Here is an 18,155-nt window from a genome sequence, read left to right on the forward strand (position 1 = left end):
CTTTCGGGCTCTGTCTTTACATTTATTTTGAAAGATGAAACTCGCGATTATGGTAAGGGGCGTTACATTTCCGACGAGTGCTTGCGGTGTTCAGCCAATCACAATGCACTGGGTCAGCTGGCCAATCAGAGCAGACTGCGCTTGTCGGAAGGAGGGACTTTGTAGAAAATGAAGCGTTTTAATACAATAATGTACAGTATTTGAAAAATAATGTGTTTTTTGAACATTAAAGCATGTCAACATATTCTGTTACACCAAATACACAAAATAATGATCTTTAAAAAAGCATCATATGACCCCTTTAAAGCCAATCTGCCAAAATGACAGTTTGTAAACCATGCCACTTTACGAGATAATAGTATGGCTAAACACCACCTCCACAGAGGAAGATCAACGCCTGCTTCTACATCACTGCCTGTTTCGCCCCGCCCACCGATTCGCGCATGTAGTGTAAATAACGAGAGAGGCAAACACAGGTCTACACAACCAAACGATAAACTTTATTTGATTAACTTTATTTTTTAATGAAGATCCAGACCGCGTCAGTAAGAACTCACTTCATTTTACCACAGATTTGTTTACAAACAAGGCACATTTCGACCCGGGATTTTCAGAAAGATTGAAACCAAAAGACAATGCTGTGCTGATTATATTGGATCTGACAGTAATGTGGGAACAAACAAATGTGAGTAGCTAACTGTTTTTATTACATGATCACTATTGCTTTGTCTGTTATTACAGATAGTTTGGTATGATTTTTGATATGACACATTTGATTTATGTGTTTTTAAGCTAAATCAGTGCAGCGTCCATCTGTGAAGGATGTAGGCTGTCAAACATACACAACTGTTAGCCAATCATAGCAGTGGGTGTTTACTTCAGAGTCTACAATCCGCCACGCCTATTCAAACAACGTTCTGATGAGAGGGGTCAAAACAGGACAGAAAAAAAGCCTATTACTTCTAAATTATGTTTTGTGATGTAAAAATCTTGATAACATTGTAAGTGGGCCTCAGAGAACAGTAAAATAATAAAAAAGGCAGTTCATGACCCCTTACTTAAAGGCATAGTTCACTCAAAAATAAACATTTGCTGAAAATTTACTCACTCTCAGACCATCCAAAATCCAGATTTGGAGAAATGTAGCATTACATCAATTGCTCACCAGTGGATCCTCTGCAGTGAATGGGTGCTGTCAAAATGAGAATCCAAACAGCTAAAGAAACAAACTCATCTACATGTACATCTTGGATGACCTGAGGGTGAGTACATTTTTGGCAAATATTCATTTTTAGGTGAACTATTCCTTTAATATCCATGCAGTCTACAAGTGTTGTGCTGTAATTTTGTGGTCTCATTTGAACATATGCCACATTTTTTTAGTTCAAAATGCCATTTTGCATTTGTCAGTTTCTTCAACAGTCATCATCCATGTGGTGACTGCAAACTGGAAAGGTTAGATTCGGTGTGACTCATATAATAATTGCAGTAATTGCGATGAAGCTGCTTCCCCGACCACGCATAGGTTAAGTAGGACCGGCGTGTGGGTTTGAATGATGAAATGCTGTTCTCGAGCGGAGACAATTGAAGCCTACAGATGCATACAGTTCATGATGTGCTGTTCTCGCTATAGGGTTGATGGATGTTGTTTATGAGGGGAGAAGAGACAAGAGCTGTTGACTAAAGATTGGATGCTAGTGTACAACTTGGTGATCTGTGTTAAATTTGTGGGCTCTGACAAAGCTTCGGCTTCATATCTGTCACTTTCTATTGTGTGAGTTGCCAGGACATGAGGATTCCACTGCCGCCTATAAACAGTCTCTTATTGCATCGGCCTTGAATAGAACAATCCAGTATAGTGGAGATTGGGCTAGTCATATTTTTTAGATCAGTTAATACAGTTTAAGGTGGGTTTTTTCTTCAAATTTACAACTTGGCTACAATAATGATACAGCAACAATAATGATACAGCTTAGCTACAATTTCACTGATACAGTTCATTAAAAACTTTAACATTTCATTGAAAACTTTAACATTTATTAAAAATGGCAGGGGAATGTTGTCATACTATATGGGGCAAGGTGTCACAATGAAACCTGCCATTAAACATTCTATTATAGGCTTTTCAGCAAAATTAAACAATTATAAATCACATCAATATACAAAAAAAAAAAAAAGCTAAAACGTGATTAAAAAATTTAGTGAAATTATAAAATTATTATATAATTTTAAATACGTGACAATTGCAACATAACGTTTATGAAAAGTATGCTCAAAATAGCAACTTTTTGTCTACGAAACACGTTTTAATAAATTCACTGCTAAACAACGTTTGCAGAAGTCAGTTTGAAAGTAGACCCAGCGCGGCGCATGCGCACTGAGCATGTCTGTCATCAGTAAGTGGTAATAAGAAAACAAAGACAGGGGTCTCTAATTCTATAGCTGCGGAGGTTTGACGATGGAGCATCTGTACTGGTCATGTGGCTGGAAAAGGAAACAAAAGTAACTTCTCTGTCACTGACATCTTCTTATATATATATATACATTTTAACCTCTTCAGAATCAAGTTAGTGACGGTTTTTCTTTTTTCTCTCTAACGTTACTTACAGGAAGACTCAATCTGAGACGCCGCCCTGTTGTTAGATCTCCCAGTATGTTAAATCACATGAGGCTTGTGTTGCATTTGCTAATGCTCTTCATATTTGCTGGTAAGTGTTTTCAAATTTTAAATGAATAATTTGAATAATAAATGATGACACACCATTTTGCCATTTAAAATAAGGAAAGAAAATGCTAGCGAGATACAGTAATAGTAATATTAAGAGTGTGTTTTGCAAAATCTTGTCTTCATTTTTTCTGAAATTTAATAGCATTTAAATGTGTTAAACTGATCATATTAATAATAAGCATAAGAGTTTTTGTCATTTAAAGTAATTTCTAAGATAATGTGTGGTTGTGATAAGCACTACAGTATATCAGAACTCTATGTATTAATGATTTTTTAATTAATTAATTAATATATTTATTTATTTATTTATTTATTTTTATATATATATATATATATTAGTATTTTATATAATATACCAAACCACTTGAGTATTTGCAGGGACCCTTTTTTGAATGACTTTAAATAGCCTCTTAAATGTCTGTATCTCCTAGTACATAAACCAGTTAATCATACATCAGAACATTAGTACAGGCAGTGTTTGAGGTATGTGAGGTACTTATTTGTGAGTCACAGATTCACATATCCGTTAAAAAAACACAATCCCATACAGAGATGGCATTGATTCAGCTCTAAACGATCCCATAAGTGTCAATGACTCACTGCTTCTCCTCACAGATTGTGGCAGTCTGGTGTCATCAGAACATTAAGAGATTTAAAATAGAATTTCATCTACCACTAACTTCGCATTCTTTGACTAGTGGCGAAATATGTCACAACTAGTCATCATTATTATACATTGTCTGTGCTTGTGGGATGGAAAAATACATTTGCCATTTACATTGGCCCATATGACCCTTCAAACAGAAAAGGCGCGATCAGTCTTGACAGCTTGTGCTTGAGGCTGTGAGTTATGTAAGATGGCCTCCATTTCAACAATGGCAGAGAGGTTATGTTCACAGTCGAGCGAACACTCCAGAACAATCTTCACATGACTGAGGCCTCGGCCTGGCCCCTGCTCAATGGGTCGTTCTGTGCTGCCAATACTGAACATGTGTCTGCAGAAATCCACTGACATCTTCTGAAAGAGCTCGTTGTGGAGGTCTCGGATTTCTTTATTCCGCGCGAATTTTCTACATGAATCATTAAGTCCGCTTTTAGTTAAAGACGTTTACGGATGTTTGCATCTCGGTAAGAAATCTCAAACTTTCTCTAGAGAAACACGACACGTTCATTCCGTCCCGTAGACCTGTATGAAACATCAGCTCCGTGTTTGCTATTTCAGTGCGACGTCTCTGTGTCTAGTGATGTAAACATCTGAAGTAAAATGTAATGTAACGTTAATCAATTAACAACCGCGCTGTCCGTGATGCTGAACCCATATTCAATAGGAGTTCACATCTGAAAGGTACTTCTTTGTGAGTCACAAATTCACATATCTCTTAAAAAATACAATCCCAGACAGAGATGGCATTGATTCAGCTCTAAACGATCCCATAAGTGTCAATGACTCACTGCTTCTCCTCACAGATTGTGGCAGTCTGGTGTCATCAGAACATTAAGAGATTTAAAATAGAATTTCATCTACCACTAACTTCGCATTCTTTGACTAGTGGCGAAATATGTCACAACTAGTCATCATTATTATACATTGTCTGTGCTTGTGGGATGGAAAAATACATTTGCCATTTACATTGGCCCATATGACCCTTCAAACAGAAAAGGCGCGATCAGTCTTGACAGCTTGTGCTTGAGGCTGTGAGTTATGTAAGATGGCCTCCATTTCAACAATGGCAGAGAGGTTATGTTCACAGTCGAGCGAACACTCCAGAACAATCTTCACATCACTGAGGCCTCGGCCCGGCCCCTGCTCAATGGGGTGTTCTCTGCCGCCAATATTGAGCATGTGTCTGCAGCAATAAGGTATGTTTTCGTCTGAGCGGGAGTTGGGAGTGCTGTGAGCTCCTTCTGGAATTGGAGCTTGTAATGGATAATGATCTCTCTCTTTCTCATTCTCTGGTGCTCCCTTGAGAAGTCTCTGCCTCAGATTTAATTGACCTCCATAAAGTATCTGCAGATTGAAGCTACGTTTTTGGAAAGGTGTTAACCTCTCACTCCAAAGGGCATGATTGGATGTCCTACATGTTGATGAAAGATGCAGTGTGTGTGGTAATAATCTGTGTTTTCTGCAGTTCAGGAGGTCAGACTGGTGTGTGTGGATGTTGCATCAAACACAGAGGCCACCGTAGGCGGTGTTATGAAGTTAACCTGCATCTACTGCATGAAACGAGAAGAGATCTCTGCCGAGACCAAAGTGGACTGGTTCTACACCGGTTCTGCATCAGATTACCGAAGAATGCTTGTGAGATTACCTCTTAGCTTTTTTGCTGCATATTATTGTATTTAAAAATGAGCATATCTGACACACAATCATCTCCTCTATGCAGATCTATCTGTATGATCGTGAACCGCAGGAGCCAGAGGATGCAGAAATGTACTGGAAGGGCCGTCTGACATGGATCGGCAGCAAGGACCTGCAGGACATCTCCATTAGCATCGTAAATGTCAGTGCAAATGACTCTGGCACATACGAATGTGAGGTGTCACGCTTCTTTGAGTTCGATTCATTCAAGCATTCCACCACCAAGAAAATCACAATTGAACTGAAGGTAAAAATGCAAGGTAAGTGAGCAAACAGTCTGCTGGACGCTTACAGTACCTCATCTAGCCATATTCGATCTGATTACTTCATCTCTACAGTGTGATTTGGATGGTTGCACCGCAGGCCATTTCCAAACATACTGTAACCTAAAAATCAGATACTGTTGACCTCAGTACAGTGTCCTTCCTTCTATATAGTTGAACTGTGTCCTGATGTGTTGTTTGCGTTGTTCTAGTAATGCTGTGCTCTGTTCTGTTTTTATTATTTAAGCCTACTTATTGGAAGGCAGGAAGTTGTTTTCAGGGCTTAATCTAAGCAGCCACTTACCTCTCTATCTGTTGTAAGGGGTAATGTAAAGATTCCGGTTTGTATGCTATTCTCTGGATGCCTGATATTGCTGAATGCAGAGTACTTCCTCTCACTTCAATCGAATATACTTTACCTAATGTATATTTGTCTATATTTAATCATGCAACCGCAATGCGTCATCTCTATCTGCGAGTGTCTCGGTTCGCAGATAGAAATAGACAATGTTGTATTTAAGTGGTGGGTTTAGAGGATATTTTGAGTTGCAAACAGCCTTCCAGAACCACAAACTTACAGTACAACTCTGCTTTTACATTCAATGCCATTTTAGATCTGTTCACTGCAGTGCATGAGACATTTGTAAAGATACTCTTTATAATGTGATCACAGGTCCTTTTTGACAATTGTACAAGATTTTGTAGAATTATATGCACTTGTTTTCTCTAAAATGTCACATGCGCTGCACTATCATTGATGTATACAGTGGTTCTTACCTTTTAAAACCCATTTTCAAATGCCGAACAGTCTGTTGATAAATTATTCATATAATCAGATCAGTGTGGGTGGGCTTCTGCTCTGAAGGGTGAAGCTGAGAACCTCTGATCACGCAATCACTTTGCGTTTATCTTTAAAAGACAATTTACCTGTCTTACAGTGTCGTATAACCTCTAAGTTTTATTGTGCTCCAAGGGAAAGCTGACATGAAGTATCTGAGCATGTTTGTTTCATTGTGTGGTTTTGTTTGCATGCAAATGATTTACTGTAATGTGTTTTCTAAGGGACAGGCAGAAAAATGAAATTTATCCATTTCTGCTTAACACCGTAGTAGAAAAATTCATTTGTATTGCTTTTTACATAATCTTATGTGCATATGAAACCTTACATAGTGCATGTGTTTTCTTAGAACTGCTGTGTAGTCACAGTGAGAGATGGGTTTAGGGCCTAAGCTTAAGATGTATGGGTGACAAGAGATCCACAGGGCCATATTGGGCTGAGAGGAGGACAACTGGGAGACCCATAGGCGTCTGCCCATGACCTAGGGGGTCATCTAGGCCCTAAATATAGGGGGAACCAAACTTTAGAAGAATGATATAGTATTGTGTTTTTGACTTTCTTTCCATGTGTGGAAAAGTACAGCTGTTAAGAGTTTGTAGCCTTGACTTGGAAAAGAGATATAAAGCGGAGGAGCGCCCTCCCTTCCTTGTCACACTCTGCAGCGACTTGTATCCTGTATGATGTTTGACCTTCTTTGCAAAGAATAAAACCTTTAAAAGACACTGAGAGTGAGTTTGTCTCTTATGCTGATGAGAGTTATTTAATTTTGCCCCAACAAACACCTAACTGAACTTTAAAGGGATAGTTCACCCCAAAATGGAAATTCACTCATCATTTACTTACCCTCATCATGCCTTTCTGAACCTGAATGACTGACTTTCTTCTGCAGAACACAAAATAATATTTTTTGAAGAATGTTGGTAACCAAATAGTTTTGGTTCCTGTTTACTTCAATTATATCCATGCAATGGAAGTCAATGGGAACCAGAACTGTTTGGTTACCAACACTCTTCAAAATAAATAATTTTTTATGTTCCAAAAAAGTAAGTCATACAAATTTGGAAATACACGAGGCTGAGTAAATGACTGAATTTCCATTTTTGGGCAAACCACACCTTTAAATTAAAATCAACTTAAAATGAATTATGTCCTTTTTTTTTTTTTTTTTTACATTTTCTTACCAGCAGTTGATTAATTTGGATTCTCTGCAGATCTTCTGTGCATGCTATGCTTTTGTTCATATAACAATAATAAAAAAATAAATACATAAAAACATGCAAAAAAGTGGTTAAAATTGTTATATGAAACCATTCAATCAGAAATTTACTGTACCACCTGGATGCAAAGCATGACTGCTCATCTCTGAGGTGACTTAGTTGCACTTGGTTATTTATAGTTTTCTGGTGACCTGAAATAGCTTTAATGACTCTCCTAATGCATTACAGCAGATCAGCTATATTTTGCCCACTCATGCATTTTGCACTTTTGTCCTCATTTTCAGTACACTTGAGACTGTCTGAGTCACTTTCTGGATGAATTCATCACAGACATCCTTAGTGGCACAGTATCAGTCCAACAGGTCTCATCTGATTGCTCAATTAATTGTACAAAATTCCTTCTGATTGCATTTTTTCATTTTCTCAGCGAGTGTAGACACCACAGCGCTGTACTCAAAGATCATGATGTATGTGCTGCTGGTGTTCCTCACACTCTGGTTGCTGGTGGAAATGATCTACTGCTACAGGAAGATCTCCAAATCTGAGGAGCTGGCTCAGGACACTGCGTGAGTATTACTTTATCACATGTCTTCAGTTACAGTTTTACATTTACAAGTTTGAGGGGACCATTTAAAGGAATAGTTCACTCAAAAATGTACATTTGCTAAAAATTTACTCGCTCTCAGGCCATCCAAGACGTAGATGAGTTTGTTACTTCATCAGAACAGATTGGGAGAATTTTGCCTTACATCACTTGCTCTGCAGTGAATGGGTGCCATCAGAATGAGTTAAAACAGCTTATAAAAACATCACAGTAATCCACAAGTAATACACACAACTCCAGCACATCAATTAATGTCTTGTAAAGTGAAAATCTGTGTGTTTGTATGAAGCAAATCCATTAAGGCATTAAACTGTCACTTCTGGCCAAAATACCAGTCCATAATTCATTATAATGCTTCTTTCAATGAAAAAGCACATCCTCTGTTGTCCTCTCACATCAAAATCCATTGACATACTTGTTTAGAACTGTTTTGGGCTGTTTTCACTTGAACAGGGCTTGGTCTGTGCATATTTCTCTCTTGATTCAGACAAGAAACAACTTTTTCACTGGAGAAAGCAATATTATGGGTAGATTTTAGCTAAAAGTTAAAAACACCTTGATGGATTTGTTTCTCACAAACAACTTTTAATGTCACAAGATAGTATCTGATGGACTGGAGTCGTGTGAATGATTTGTGGATTTTTGTGATGTTTTATCATCAACTGTTTGGACACTCATTCTGACGGCACCCATTCACTGCAGAGGATTCATTGGTGAGCAAGTGATGCAATGCTACATTTCTACAAATCTGTTCTGCTGAAGAAACAAACTCCTCTATATCTTGGGTGGCCTGAGAGTGAATAAATTAACAAATTTTCATTTTTGGTAAACTATTCCTACATCCATCAAAATGTATCTATATTTACTAAATTATTCAATGCTCTCCATGGAAAAGTAGGATAAAATATATTCTTACTCAGACATGACATTCAGTCAATATCGACTAACTTGAAGGTTCAATCATTAGTGATAAATTGAACACTGTATTCAGGAGATTGAGTTATTTGGATGCATGATAGACTACCATGACACAAACACAGGCATGCACACACATAGATACAGTTAATAATAGGCATAAGTCTATTCCCATCAGTCCCATCAGTCATGCAGAGCATATGGGAAATAAAGTGGTGGCCTGTCAGCCTTACCTGTTGTAATCAGATTCCAAACTGCGAGCTGTACTCATGTACACTGTACTCATTGATCTTACTGTCATTTGACACAGCATTGGGCCATTTAACCCTGTCTTTTCTTTCTACTCTTTCTTTACCACAGTTTAATTTGTTGTCCGTCATTTCTTCTTGATTTGTTTGTCAGTCAGTTGAATATGTGATTATATTGCTGTCCTCACTCTGCCAGCAGGAAAAAAAACACGGAGATCCCCAAACTTCAGCATCATTGAGTATTCAATATCAGAATCACTAAATATTATAGCGATAAGTCAGCCAAAAAATTAATTGTCATTGTTTACTTGCCTCGTCATTCCAGACCTTTTTTTTTTCCTCTCCAAAAAAGACATTTGTGAAGAATCTTTGCACTGCTTGTCATACAATGACCACTTAGTGATTATTAGGGAATAATGACTTACATTTGTACTTAAAATCATTTGTATTATATTTTAAGGGTCTATTTGCATATTTTGGAGCCCTTGGCCACTATGAACTGTCTTTATATGGCACACTGAAAAGAAATGTTTACCTAAAACGTGCTTCATCTGTTAATATCTACATTAAATTTTTATTCAAGACAACAATATATTTGTATTAAATTATGTTTTTATAATTTGTTATATTGTAATTATTTAAAATAAATGACTCAACCAAAATACATTAGGTTTCCCTTACAAATTTAGATGAGGTACGTATATCTCCTTAAAATGATCACTTTTTTATTGTGCAAGAGCTGCATTAAAAATACTTTTGTTTTGTGTTACATGGACACAAACACCATACAGATTTGGAATGACATGATGATGAGTAAAAAAAGCTATAATTTGGGTGAACAATCGCTTTAATGTGGTGATGGTAGGAGTCCTGGTTAAGTTGGTGCAGCAGTGCACCCTCAACTCTTAGTTTTTGCCTTTTTCTTTTGTACCTCTTTGTCTACAGGACAGACTACTTAGCCATTCCCTCTGAAAATAAAGAAAACCCGGGCCCCGCTGTAACAGAATAAAAGTCTCACACCATTACGGTATTTTTGAATTTACCTCTCAATTAGAAACATCATTAACAATTCCCCGCTCATCCCGAGTAGCTGACTAGAACCCTTCCACCATCCCTGTGTTTCTCTTTCATTGTTCACATCCTCTCTTAAAGGGGTCATGACACAATTTTTTTTTATTATTATTTTAATATGTTCCTTGAGGTTTACTTATAATGTTAAAGTTTTTTTGCACCAAAAAACTAATTAATATGTGAAAAAAGGATTCTTTTCAACCCTCATTCTGACCCTCTGTCTAAAACGACCTGTTTTAAGGGGTGTGTCCTTTAAGGCTTGTCAGTAATCGGTCACTGTTATGATTGGCTAACATCATAGCATAGGAAACCGTATCAACGGCCCCTCGCTATTACATGTATTTTGACAACATAAAAAAACGGTAATTTCCAAACAAAGCATTATGAAATCATTTACTTGTGGTTTGTGATGCAGCTGCAATCAGATCTAGTACCGCTTCATCTTTCAACAAATGTATCTTCGTAAACTTTCCATGACACTGTGCCTTATTTACATAACAAAATGCTCTGAACAATCCTCAGACACGATCCAGGATGCCATTAAAAATTAGCTATCCACTTGTTCCTTACACTGGGATCCTTCTGATATCTGTACAATGACACAAACGAGCTGTTTAAATCAAACGTGTTAAAGCGAATGTTCTTTCACTCTATTTGTGCTATTGACAACAGACTCAAGTCCGTGGACTGCGTCAGAAAGCGACCGTGCATCTGTATACTGTATCCAGTGTAAACAAGACTTTTCGGCAGTGATTGTAACTTCTATTTGCTTTTGGTGGGCGGGGCCTATGGTGAGAAGATTACTATTCGTCGATGTCTTGCTCTGGAGGCAATGTTTATGCAAATGTTTGTGCCCCTGTGATGCCAAACGAGCCGTTTTTGGAACTTGATTAAATAAATGCTTTGTTTATAATGAGGAGGAGGTTTTAAGCTATGAAACTTGCCGGTGTTTTAATGGTACAAAGACCTCTTATATGCCACATGATCAAGTCAAATTTGATTTCTCATGTCATGACCCCTTTAACATCACCGGATTTTCATTCCCATCCACTCAGCCACATGCCACTCTTCTGTTCATTGCCATATCTGTCCAAGCAATTACTAACTACAGCTGATCTCTCAAGATAATTCAATGAGAAGTAAAGTACAGCTGCGGTAATGCTGAGGTCAGGGTTTGTTCTCTTTGTTATCTCCTTGATCGATGATTTTACATTGTGTAAAGTGATTTGGAATATGAGAATGCATTGATAGATGTGATATGACATGGATCCATTTATTCTAAATTGCACTGCTCTTTTTTTTTTTATTTACTTTTTTTTTTATTTCTATGCAGCTTACTGCAGTGTCATCTGATATGTTTTACCAGAACTGGAGTGATTTGTAATTTGAGGAGGACTTTTTGTTGTTGGTGGGGATTATGTAACATCCTCTTCTAATAGAAAACCGTGTGGAATTTTCTAGAAACGTGATTTGAGTAGTGTGGAAATGTAGATATTTATTAATGGAACACAATTGCATTTCTAAAAATGTTTTTTTTTATTACTACTATTTTAATTTTAAAGGGGTTCTATTATGCTTTTTCACTTTTTCAACTTTAGTTAGTCTGTAATGTTGCTGTTTGAGCATAAAAAAGATCTGCAAAGTTACAAAGTTCAAAGTCCACCAGGCCAGACTGGGGAGAGAGGTGTTGTAATAATCTAAAATATGTGTTTAAAAATAATGTGTTTTTCGAACAACCTAGTATGAGAGCCTGTTCTAGTACACCCCCAAAACAAAATCAAGACTTTGTAAAAGAGCATAATAGGACACCTTTAATATTAATTGTAATTTCATAGAAATAATATATATACATGTTAACAACATAGGCCTTTTTTTTTATTTGAAGAATAGTTGCACGGTTGCAATTTTTTTTAATTTAGAAATTAAACTAAATAATTTTTTTTTTAGAATAGCTGCCTTTTTGTATAAAAATATACAAAAACATCATTCTGGAATAGTAATTCTAATAATCATTTATCTAATAATCAAATTTAAATTCAAGTTCTTATATGTATGCGTGTGTGTGTGTGTGTGTGTGTGTGTGTATATATATATTAGGATTTATGGTACAATTTTTCTCAGCTAACCAAATCTGGACATTGCTTTTTGTTTCAGGTACTGACGATTCTTAATAGCAACCAGTTTAAAATGGATTGAGAATAGGCACTGATCTTGTTCTGACACTTCAAGAGCTGCTCTGAGAAACCAGGAAACCTGCCAAATCAAATCCCACTTGTCTTGATAATGTGATGTGTGGAACAAACTCTCGACTGGTTCATTATCTCCCGCTGTCTCGGTGGAGGTCAGCAGTAACACACGTCTAATCTCAGACTGATGAGGATCTGTATGTGTCTGTCCTCAATTTTTGCCTTAGTAGAGACACAAATACAGCAGCCCAGAGCTGAAGAGCTATCATACTGCCTATACACGCACTTTTCTTGTGCGTGTATAAACCAAATGTCAATCATTACTGTCACAATGCCCATGTGAGCCTTTCCCTCTTTGGTATATGCTGTTCTTACTCTTTTGATTGAAATAGATGAAGATAAGTCTGGATTCCAATTAGACTTGGTTTTTATTGTTGTATTTTCTATACAAGGAATCCCATTGTAGTATTTTGGGTTTTTATTGCTTTTTATTTAAAACAAAAACAAACAAACTCCACTTTGCCACTTTGCAATCAGTCATCAGTGAAACGGTGGCAGGTAAACAGCTGTAATGAGGACATACTGTGAAAAGCAGTGTGATTGAACATATGGTGTCAATTGTGTTTACATTGGTCATAGCAGTCAGTTTGTCTTCTGAATGATCTTGCAGCATTAAAGCCAATTCTTGGGATTAATACTGAATGGCATAATTATTACATTATTCCAACAATGGCAGTTTGTACTGAAGCCACATTGCCTAACCGGTTGGTATTGTTCAGTGATGTTCAGCTGCAGCAGTGAGATCTGTATACCTTAAACACTTGCTTTATAATGCTACACACTAATTTCAGATTGACTGTGAACAATTGTTGGAACTAGTAACGCAATCTATTCGGCTGTTAAAATAACACTTGACTATGTGTTTGTATTTCCTTTTTTCACTGTTGCTATAATGAATTTGATAGATTTGGATTTTTCATGTTTGATTTCTATTGGTGCCGGCTTGCCACTGTTAACTTTGCCTTTTGCATTGTTTTATATAGGTCACAGTTGCCACCACAGAAACACTGCGCTTGCTCTACCCTGTTATAATGGAGCTGTTCATCACTTGTCAAAGCTTGTCATGTATATTAAACCAGGTGATGCATTCTAAAAAATGTCTCACTGCTTATTGAGTCATTTCCCCCCCAGCCTTAACACATACACACATACTTTTTATTTTTAAATTAAAGCTTTGAGAAAGCATGCTAGATTTTCAACACCTTAGACGATCACAGTTCCCATAGACTATATCATATGTGCACTTATAAATCACATGTATAGTATGTAATTTAAAAATTAAAAAATGCAAATTATCTTATAACGCCGATCATGTTTCCTAAAGTAATTTCATAGCTGGTCTGTATGATCACACATTGTGAACAGATATTCTAGAGTTATATAATGAATATTTAATGCCACTAGTGAATAAAGAGGGCATGTTGTATTGTCAACAATGGTCTTTGCCTCCCTCTGTAGTTCATACAGTGTAACTGCAGTTGACTGAAGTAGATGATTAAGGCACACTTATTCGTTTAAAAATTAACCTTTTGGTATATACAGGTACATCTCAAAAAATTAGAATATCATGAAAAAGGTCAATATTTGTTGTCACTCATTTCAGAAAGTGAAACCCATATATTATATAGATTCATTACACATAGTGAAATATTTCAAGCCTTTATTTCTTGAAATTTTGATGATTATGGCTTACAGATAATGAAAACCCAAAATTCAGTGTCTCAGAAAATTAGAATATTACATAAGATCAATAAAAAAAAAGGATATTTTTAAACCGAAATGTCAGGCTTCTGAAAAGTATGTTCATTTCTATGCACTCAATACTTGGTTGGGCCTCCTTTTGCATGAATTACTGCATCAATGCGGCGTGGCATGGAGGCAATCAGCCTGTGGCACTGCTCAGGTGTAATGGAAGCCCAGGTTGCTTTGATAATGGCCTTCAGGTCATCTGCATTGTTGGGTCTGGTGTCTCTCATCTTCCTCTTGACAATACCCCATAGATTCTCTATGGGGTTCAGGTCAGGCGAGTTTGCTGGCCAATCAAGCACAGTAACACCATGGTCATTGAACCAGCTTTTGGTACCTTTGGCAGTGTGGGCAGGTGCCAAGTCCTGCTGGAAAATGAAATCAGCATCTCCATAAAGCTTGTCAGCAGAAGGAAGGATGAAGTGCTCTAAAATTTCCTGGTAGATGCCTGCGTTGACTGTGGACTTCAGAAAACACAGTGGACCAACACCAGCAGATGACATGGCAGCCCAAATCATCACTGACTGTGGAAACTTCACACTGGACTTCAAGCAACATGGTTTCTGTGCCTCTCCACTCTTCCTCCAGACTCTGGGACCTTGATTTCCAAATGAAATGCAAAATTTACTTTCATCTGAAAAGAGGACTTTGGACCACTGAGCAACAGTCCAGTTCTTTTTCTCCACAGCCTAGGTAAGACGCTTCTGACGTTGTCTCTGGTTCGGGAGTGGCTTGACACGAGGAATGCGACATTTGTAGCCCATGTCTAGGATTCGTCTGTGCGTAGTGGCTCTTGATGCGCTGACGCCAGCCTCAGTCCACTCGTTGTGAAGCTCCCCCAAATTCTTGAATGGATTTTGCCTGACAATCCTCATAAGGCTGCGGTTATCCCTTTTGCTGGTGCACCTTTTTAATATATGGGTTTCACTTTCTGAAATGAGTGACAAAAAATATTGATCTTTTTCATGATATTCAAATTTTTGTAGATGTACCTGTACTTTTCGTTTTGTTGGACCGTTTTGAGGATTTAAACTCCCATTACTTTAAGTGCATTTACATTTAATTAATAGTTTAGAACAGTTAAGACAAAAGCAACTTCTGACAGTGTCACATGTCACAGATATCAGCATACTATTGTGGTCACAAAAAAAAAATAGCTATTTTATATTTATCCCACACTTACCAATGTAAGAAATACATAGAAAATAACTGATGCTAAATCAACTCTCAGAACTTAGAACATTTTTTCAACCAACTGATGTTAAGCTGATGTGAATGCAATCTCATAACACGTTCCACTAATGTCTACCAACTAGAAAATGTCCAGAAAATAATTAAATGTGTCACATAAAAAGTGTATTTGGGTCATTCTTCAATTAGAGTGGCAAAAGAGAGGCAACATTTGTTACAACACAAACAGTGACACCACAGAAAAAATCCAGACTTTCATAAAGTAGGGACTGCTATCATGCAGTGATTAGATAACTCTTTGATGTAACATGAAGATTTTGTCACACATAAAATCTATATTAACTCAATTAACCCTCTGGTGCTCATTGGTCATTTTTGACCGATTTATTTATTTATTGTTTTTTTAAAGGATTTTTACTTTAATGTTTTTTTTTTTTTTTTTTACTTTAATTTTGTTGTGTTTAGTTGTAAATATTTATATCGTTTTTATTTATTGTTTTCTTTTTAGTTTTTGTTATTTTAGTACATCAAGTTAAAATAAGTGAAATTAGATGTTTCCTTGGCAACTAACTGAAATAAGTTTTAATTTTTTATAGGCTATATATTATTTCAGGTAACGAAATTTTTTATATGGTTTTATTAGTTAACTTTGTCTACATATTCTAGGGCATTTTATAAACTGACAACTACAGACATATTTCTGCTATGTATTCTTTTACCACAAGAGTGCAGTGCTTTTATTTTGAGTACGACAGACAATACCACTAAAAACACGATGATCTTCTCTCACGATGATCTGTAATGTTAAACGACACTTTTAATGGATCTACAGCGACAGCTTTTGTTCTGTAAGGTCATGCTCCTAGAATATCACTCTCAGTGAAAAAAAAATAAAAATAATCCAATAAGACTCATTCCACACACAGAGACCAAGTCCTGTCATATGCTTTGGCCTCGGGGCTGACATTTGTAAAGTGGTCCCTGGAGACAACATCTGAAAACAAATTCATTTAGGTTGATTTTCATGTGCTGCGGGCGTCTCTTACCTCGCTCAGCGTTGTACTTTTTGATCCTGACTTTGTCTGGGGCTCCTTATGACAGTAGGCTATGTGCAGGGGAGCTCAGTGTGTTCCTCTTAAATTAAAAAAGACTCTTTGTTTTGTCTGGTAATTGCCTCTCAAAGTTCAGAGATTAGGGACAGAAGAAAGGCAAATAGAGCCCCGCTGATTAAAGTGTTCTCAGAACATTCCTTACAAAGCGCGAGTCCCTACTGAACTCATTTTAAGACGCGTTACGGTGGAATGTATTTTCAGCTCAGAGATCTGTAAGATTGAATAATGGCAGAGAATAAGAAAGAGGCAGAAATCTATTTCTTAGAAATTGAGAAGATCTATCACGACCAAAACCAGAGGGGGCGTAGATGATCTGATCTGATGCACTGCAGGCCAGGGAGAAAACCCGACGCACCTCAGTGAGTTCACTCTGATCTGATTCAATTCGCTGGAGCCTCAATGAGTTTTTCTCTCTCTCTCTCTCTCTCTAGCAAGAAGCGCTACTGTATAAAAGCCAAGGACATCATTACTGTTGGGGTGTTGGAGGGGAAAATACCTTTTCACCGCTTAAATTATTTTCTCACCTATTTCCTTACTTTCACCGTCGACTCCATGGAAACGTTGTATAGCTGTATATGAGTCCACTCTTCACTGTAAAATTAAAAAGCCGCTACTTTCATATTTCATATCACTCCGCGGACTCGCGCTCTGCCGTTTCATAGAAACGCAACTGCCCCAGTTTTTGCATCTTAATTATCGATTGTAGAGAAAATTAATTTAATTTAATATTATTATTATTAGCACTTTAATATTATTCTTTTTAAAATATTATTGCAGATTTTGTTATTGTTAAAGCAATTGTTTTGTATATTGCAGTGGGCTAATTTTTAGTGGAATTTAGCACTAAAATGTTTTTAGTGGAATTTAGCAGTTTCTATGGGCAAAACAAAAATGTTTTTTTATTATTATTAATAACTCCCCCCCCCACCCCGCCTCAATGTGTGAAGAAATTTTTTTATTATAAAAAAACACAACACATTACAATGTGATATGATAAAGTATACATATATAGGCCTATACATTTTATTGACAGTTATGCTACGGGGCCGTTAAATGCTTGAATCTGATTGGCTGACGAACGTTCTGAGGCGTGCCATTATTTTCAGGGAAACGCACAGCGAACGTAGTTCCAGGTAGCTCTCTTGACCGCATTACAGTTCCATATCACTTCGCATAGTTAACTGTAATAACGGAAATTAGCATACAGTACCTATACAGCACACAGCTTTGTTGTGTAACTCTGTTTTTGAAAAATTCCTGTCAAAGTGTCACCACGGATGGGGGGCATCGTGAGCGGCTTGCTTAAGCCCGCCACAGTGGCACATTTTTCTATTTGCAGCACTTTCACCTGCTTTCACCCCTATATGAGCATGTTCTGCATGAGCAGGACGTGCTCACACACTACGGTCACGCAGTTTGCACAAAAAGGTGTTGTCAGCGCTGCCCTGACGATTTGATCAGTTAGCCTATATAGTGTAGCAACTTAAAGGCTACACATGACATTTCTCACTATAGGTAATAACAGCGCTGTTTAGAGACGCTGCTGCAGAACCGCAGAACACTGTTGAGGGACGCACAGAGGTAGCCTAATTTACACACGCTCTCTCTCTCTCTCTC

At 37.2% G+C, this 18,155-nt stretch overlaps 1 protein-coding gene across 2 annotated transcripts in view; it reads left to right on the forward strand.

Moving 5' to 3' along the window:
- Window positions 1–13,494, forward strand: part of LOC107670963 (sodium channel subunit beta-3-like) — a 22,262-nt gene extending 8,768 nt beyond the window's left edge. Inside the window, exons 2-7 of one of the 2 annotated variants that reach the window (XM_016463776.1) lie at window positions 2,610–2,708; window positions 4,858–5,027; window positions 5,113–5,347; window positions 7,833–7,971; window positions 10,118–10,199; window positions 12,398–13,494. In XM_016463776.1, the coding sequence (XP_016319262.1) occupies window positions 2,654–2,708; window positions 4,858–5,027; window positions 5,113–5,347; window positions 7,833–7,971; window positions 10,118–10,181 (663 nt within the window). In that variant the 5' untranslated portion in view covers window positions 2,610–2,653 and the 3' untranslated portion in view covers window positions 10,182–10,199; window positions 12,398–13,494. The remainder of the gene's footprint in view (window positions 1–2,609; window positions 2,709–4,857; window positions 5,028–5,112; window positions 5,348–7,832; window positions 7,972–10,117; window positions 10,200–12,397) is intronic. The other variant, XM_016463778.1, reaches the window with a different exon arrangement.
- The last annotated feature ends 4,661 nt before the right edge of the window (window positions 13,495–18,155 follow it).

The sequence above is a fragment of the Sinocyclocheilus anshuiensis genome, unplaced genomic scaffold (genome assembly GCF_001515605.1).
Source record: "Sinocyclocheilus anshuiensis isolate Anshui unplaced genomic scaffold, SAMN03320099.WGS_v1.1 scaffold1552, whole genome shotgun sequence".
NCBI classification, from domain to species: domain Eukaryota; kingdom Metazoa; phylum Chordata; class Actinopteri; order Cypriniformes; family Cyprinidae; genus Sinocyclocheilus; species Sinocyclocheilus anshuiensis.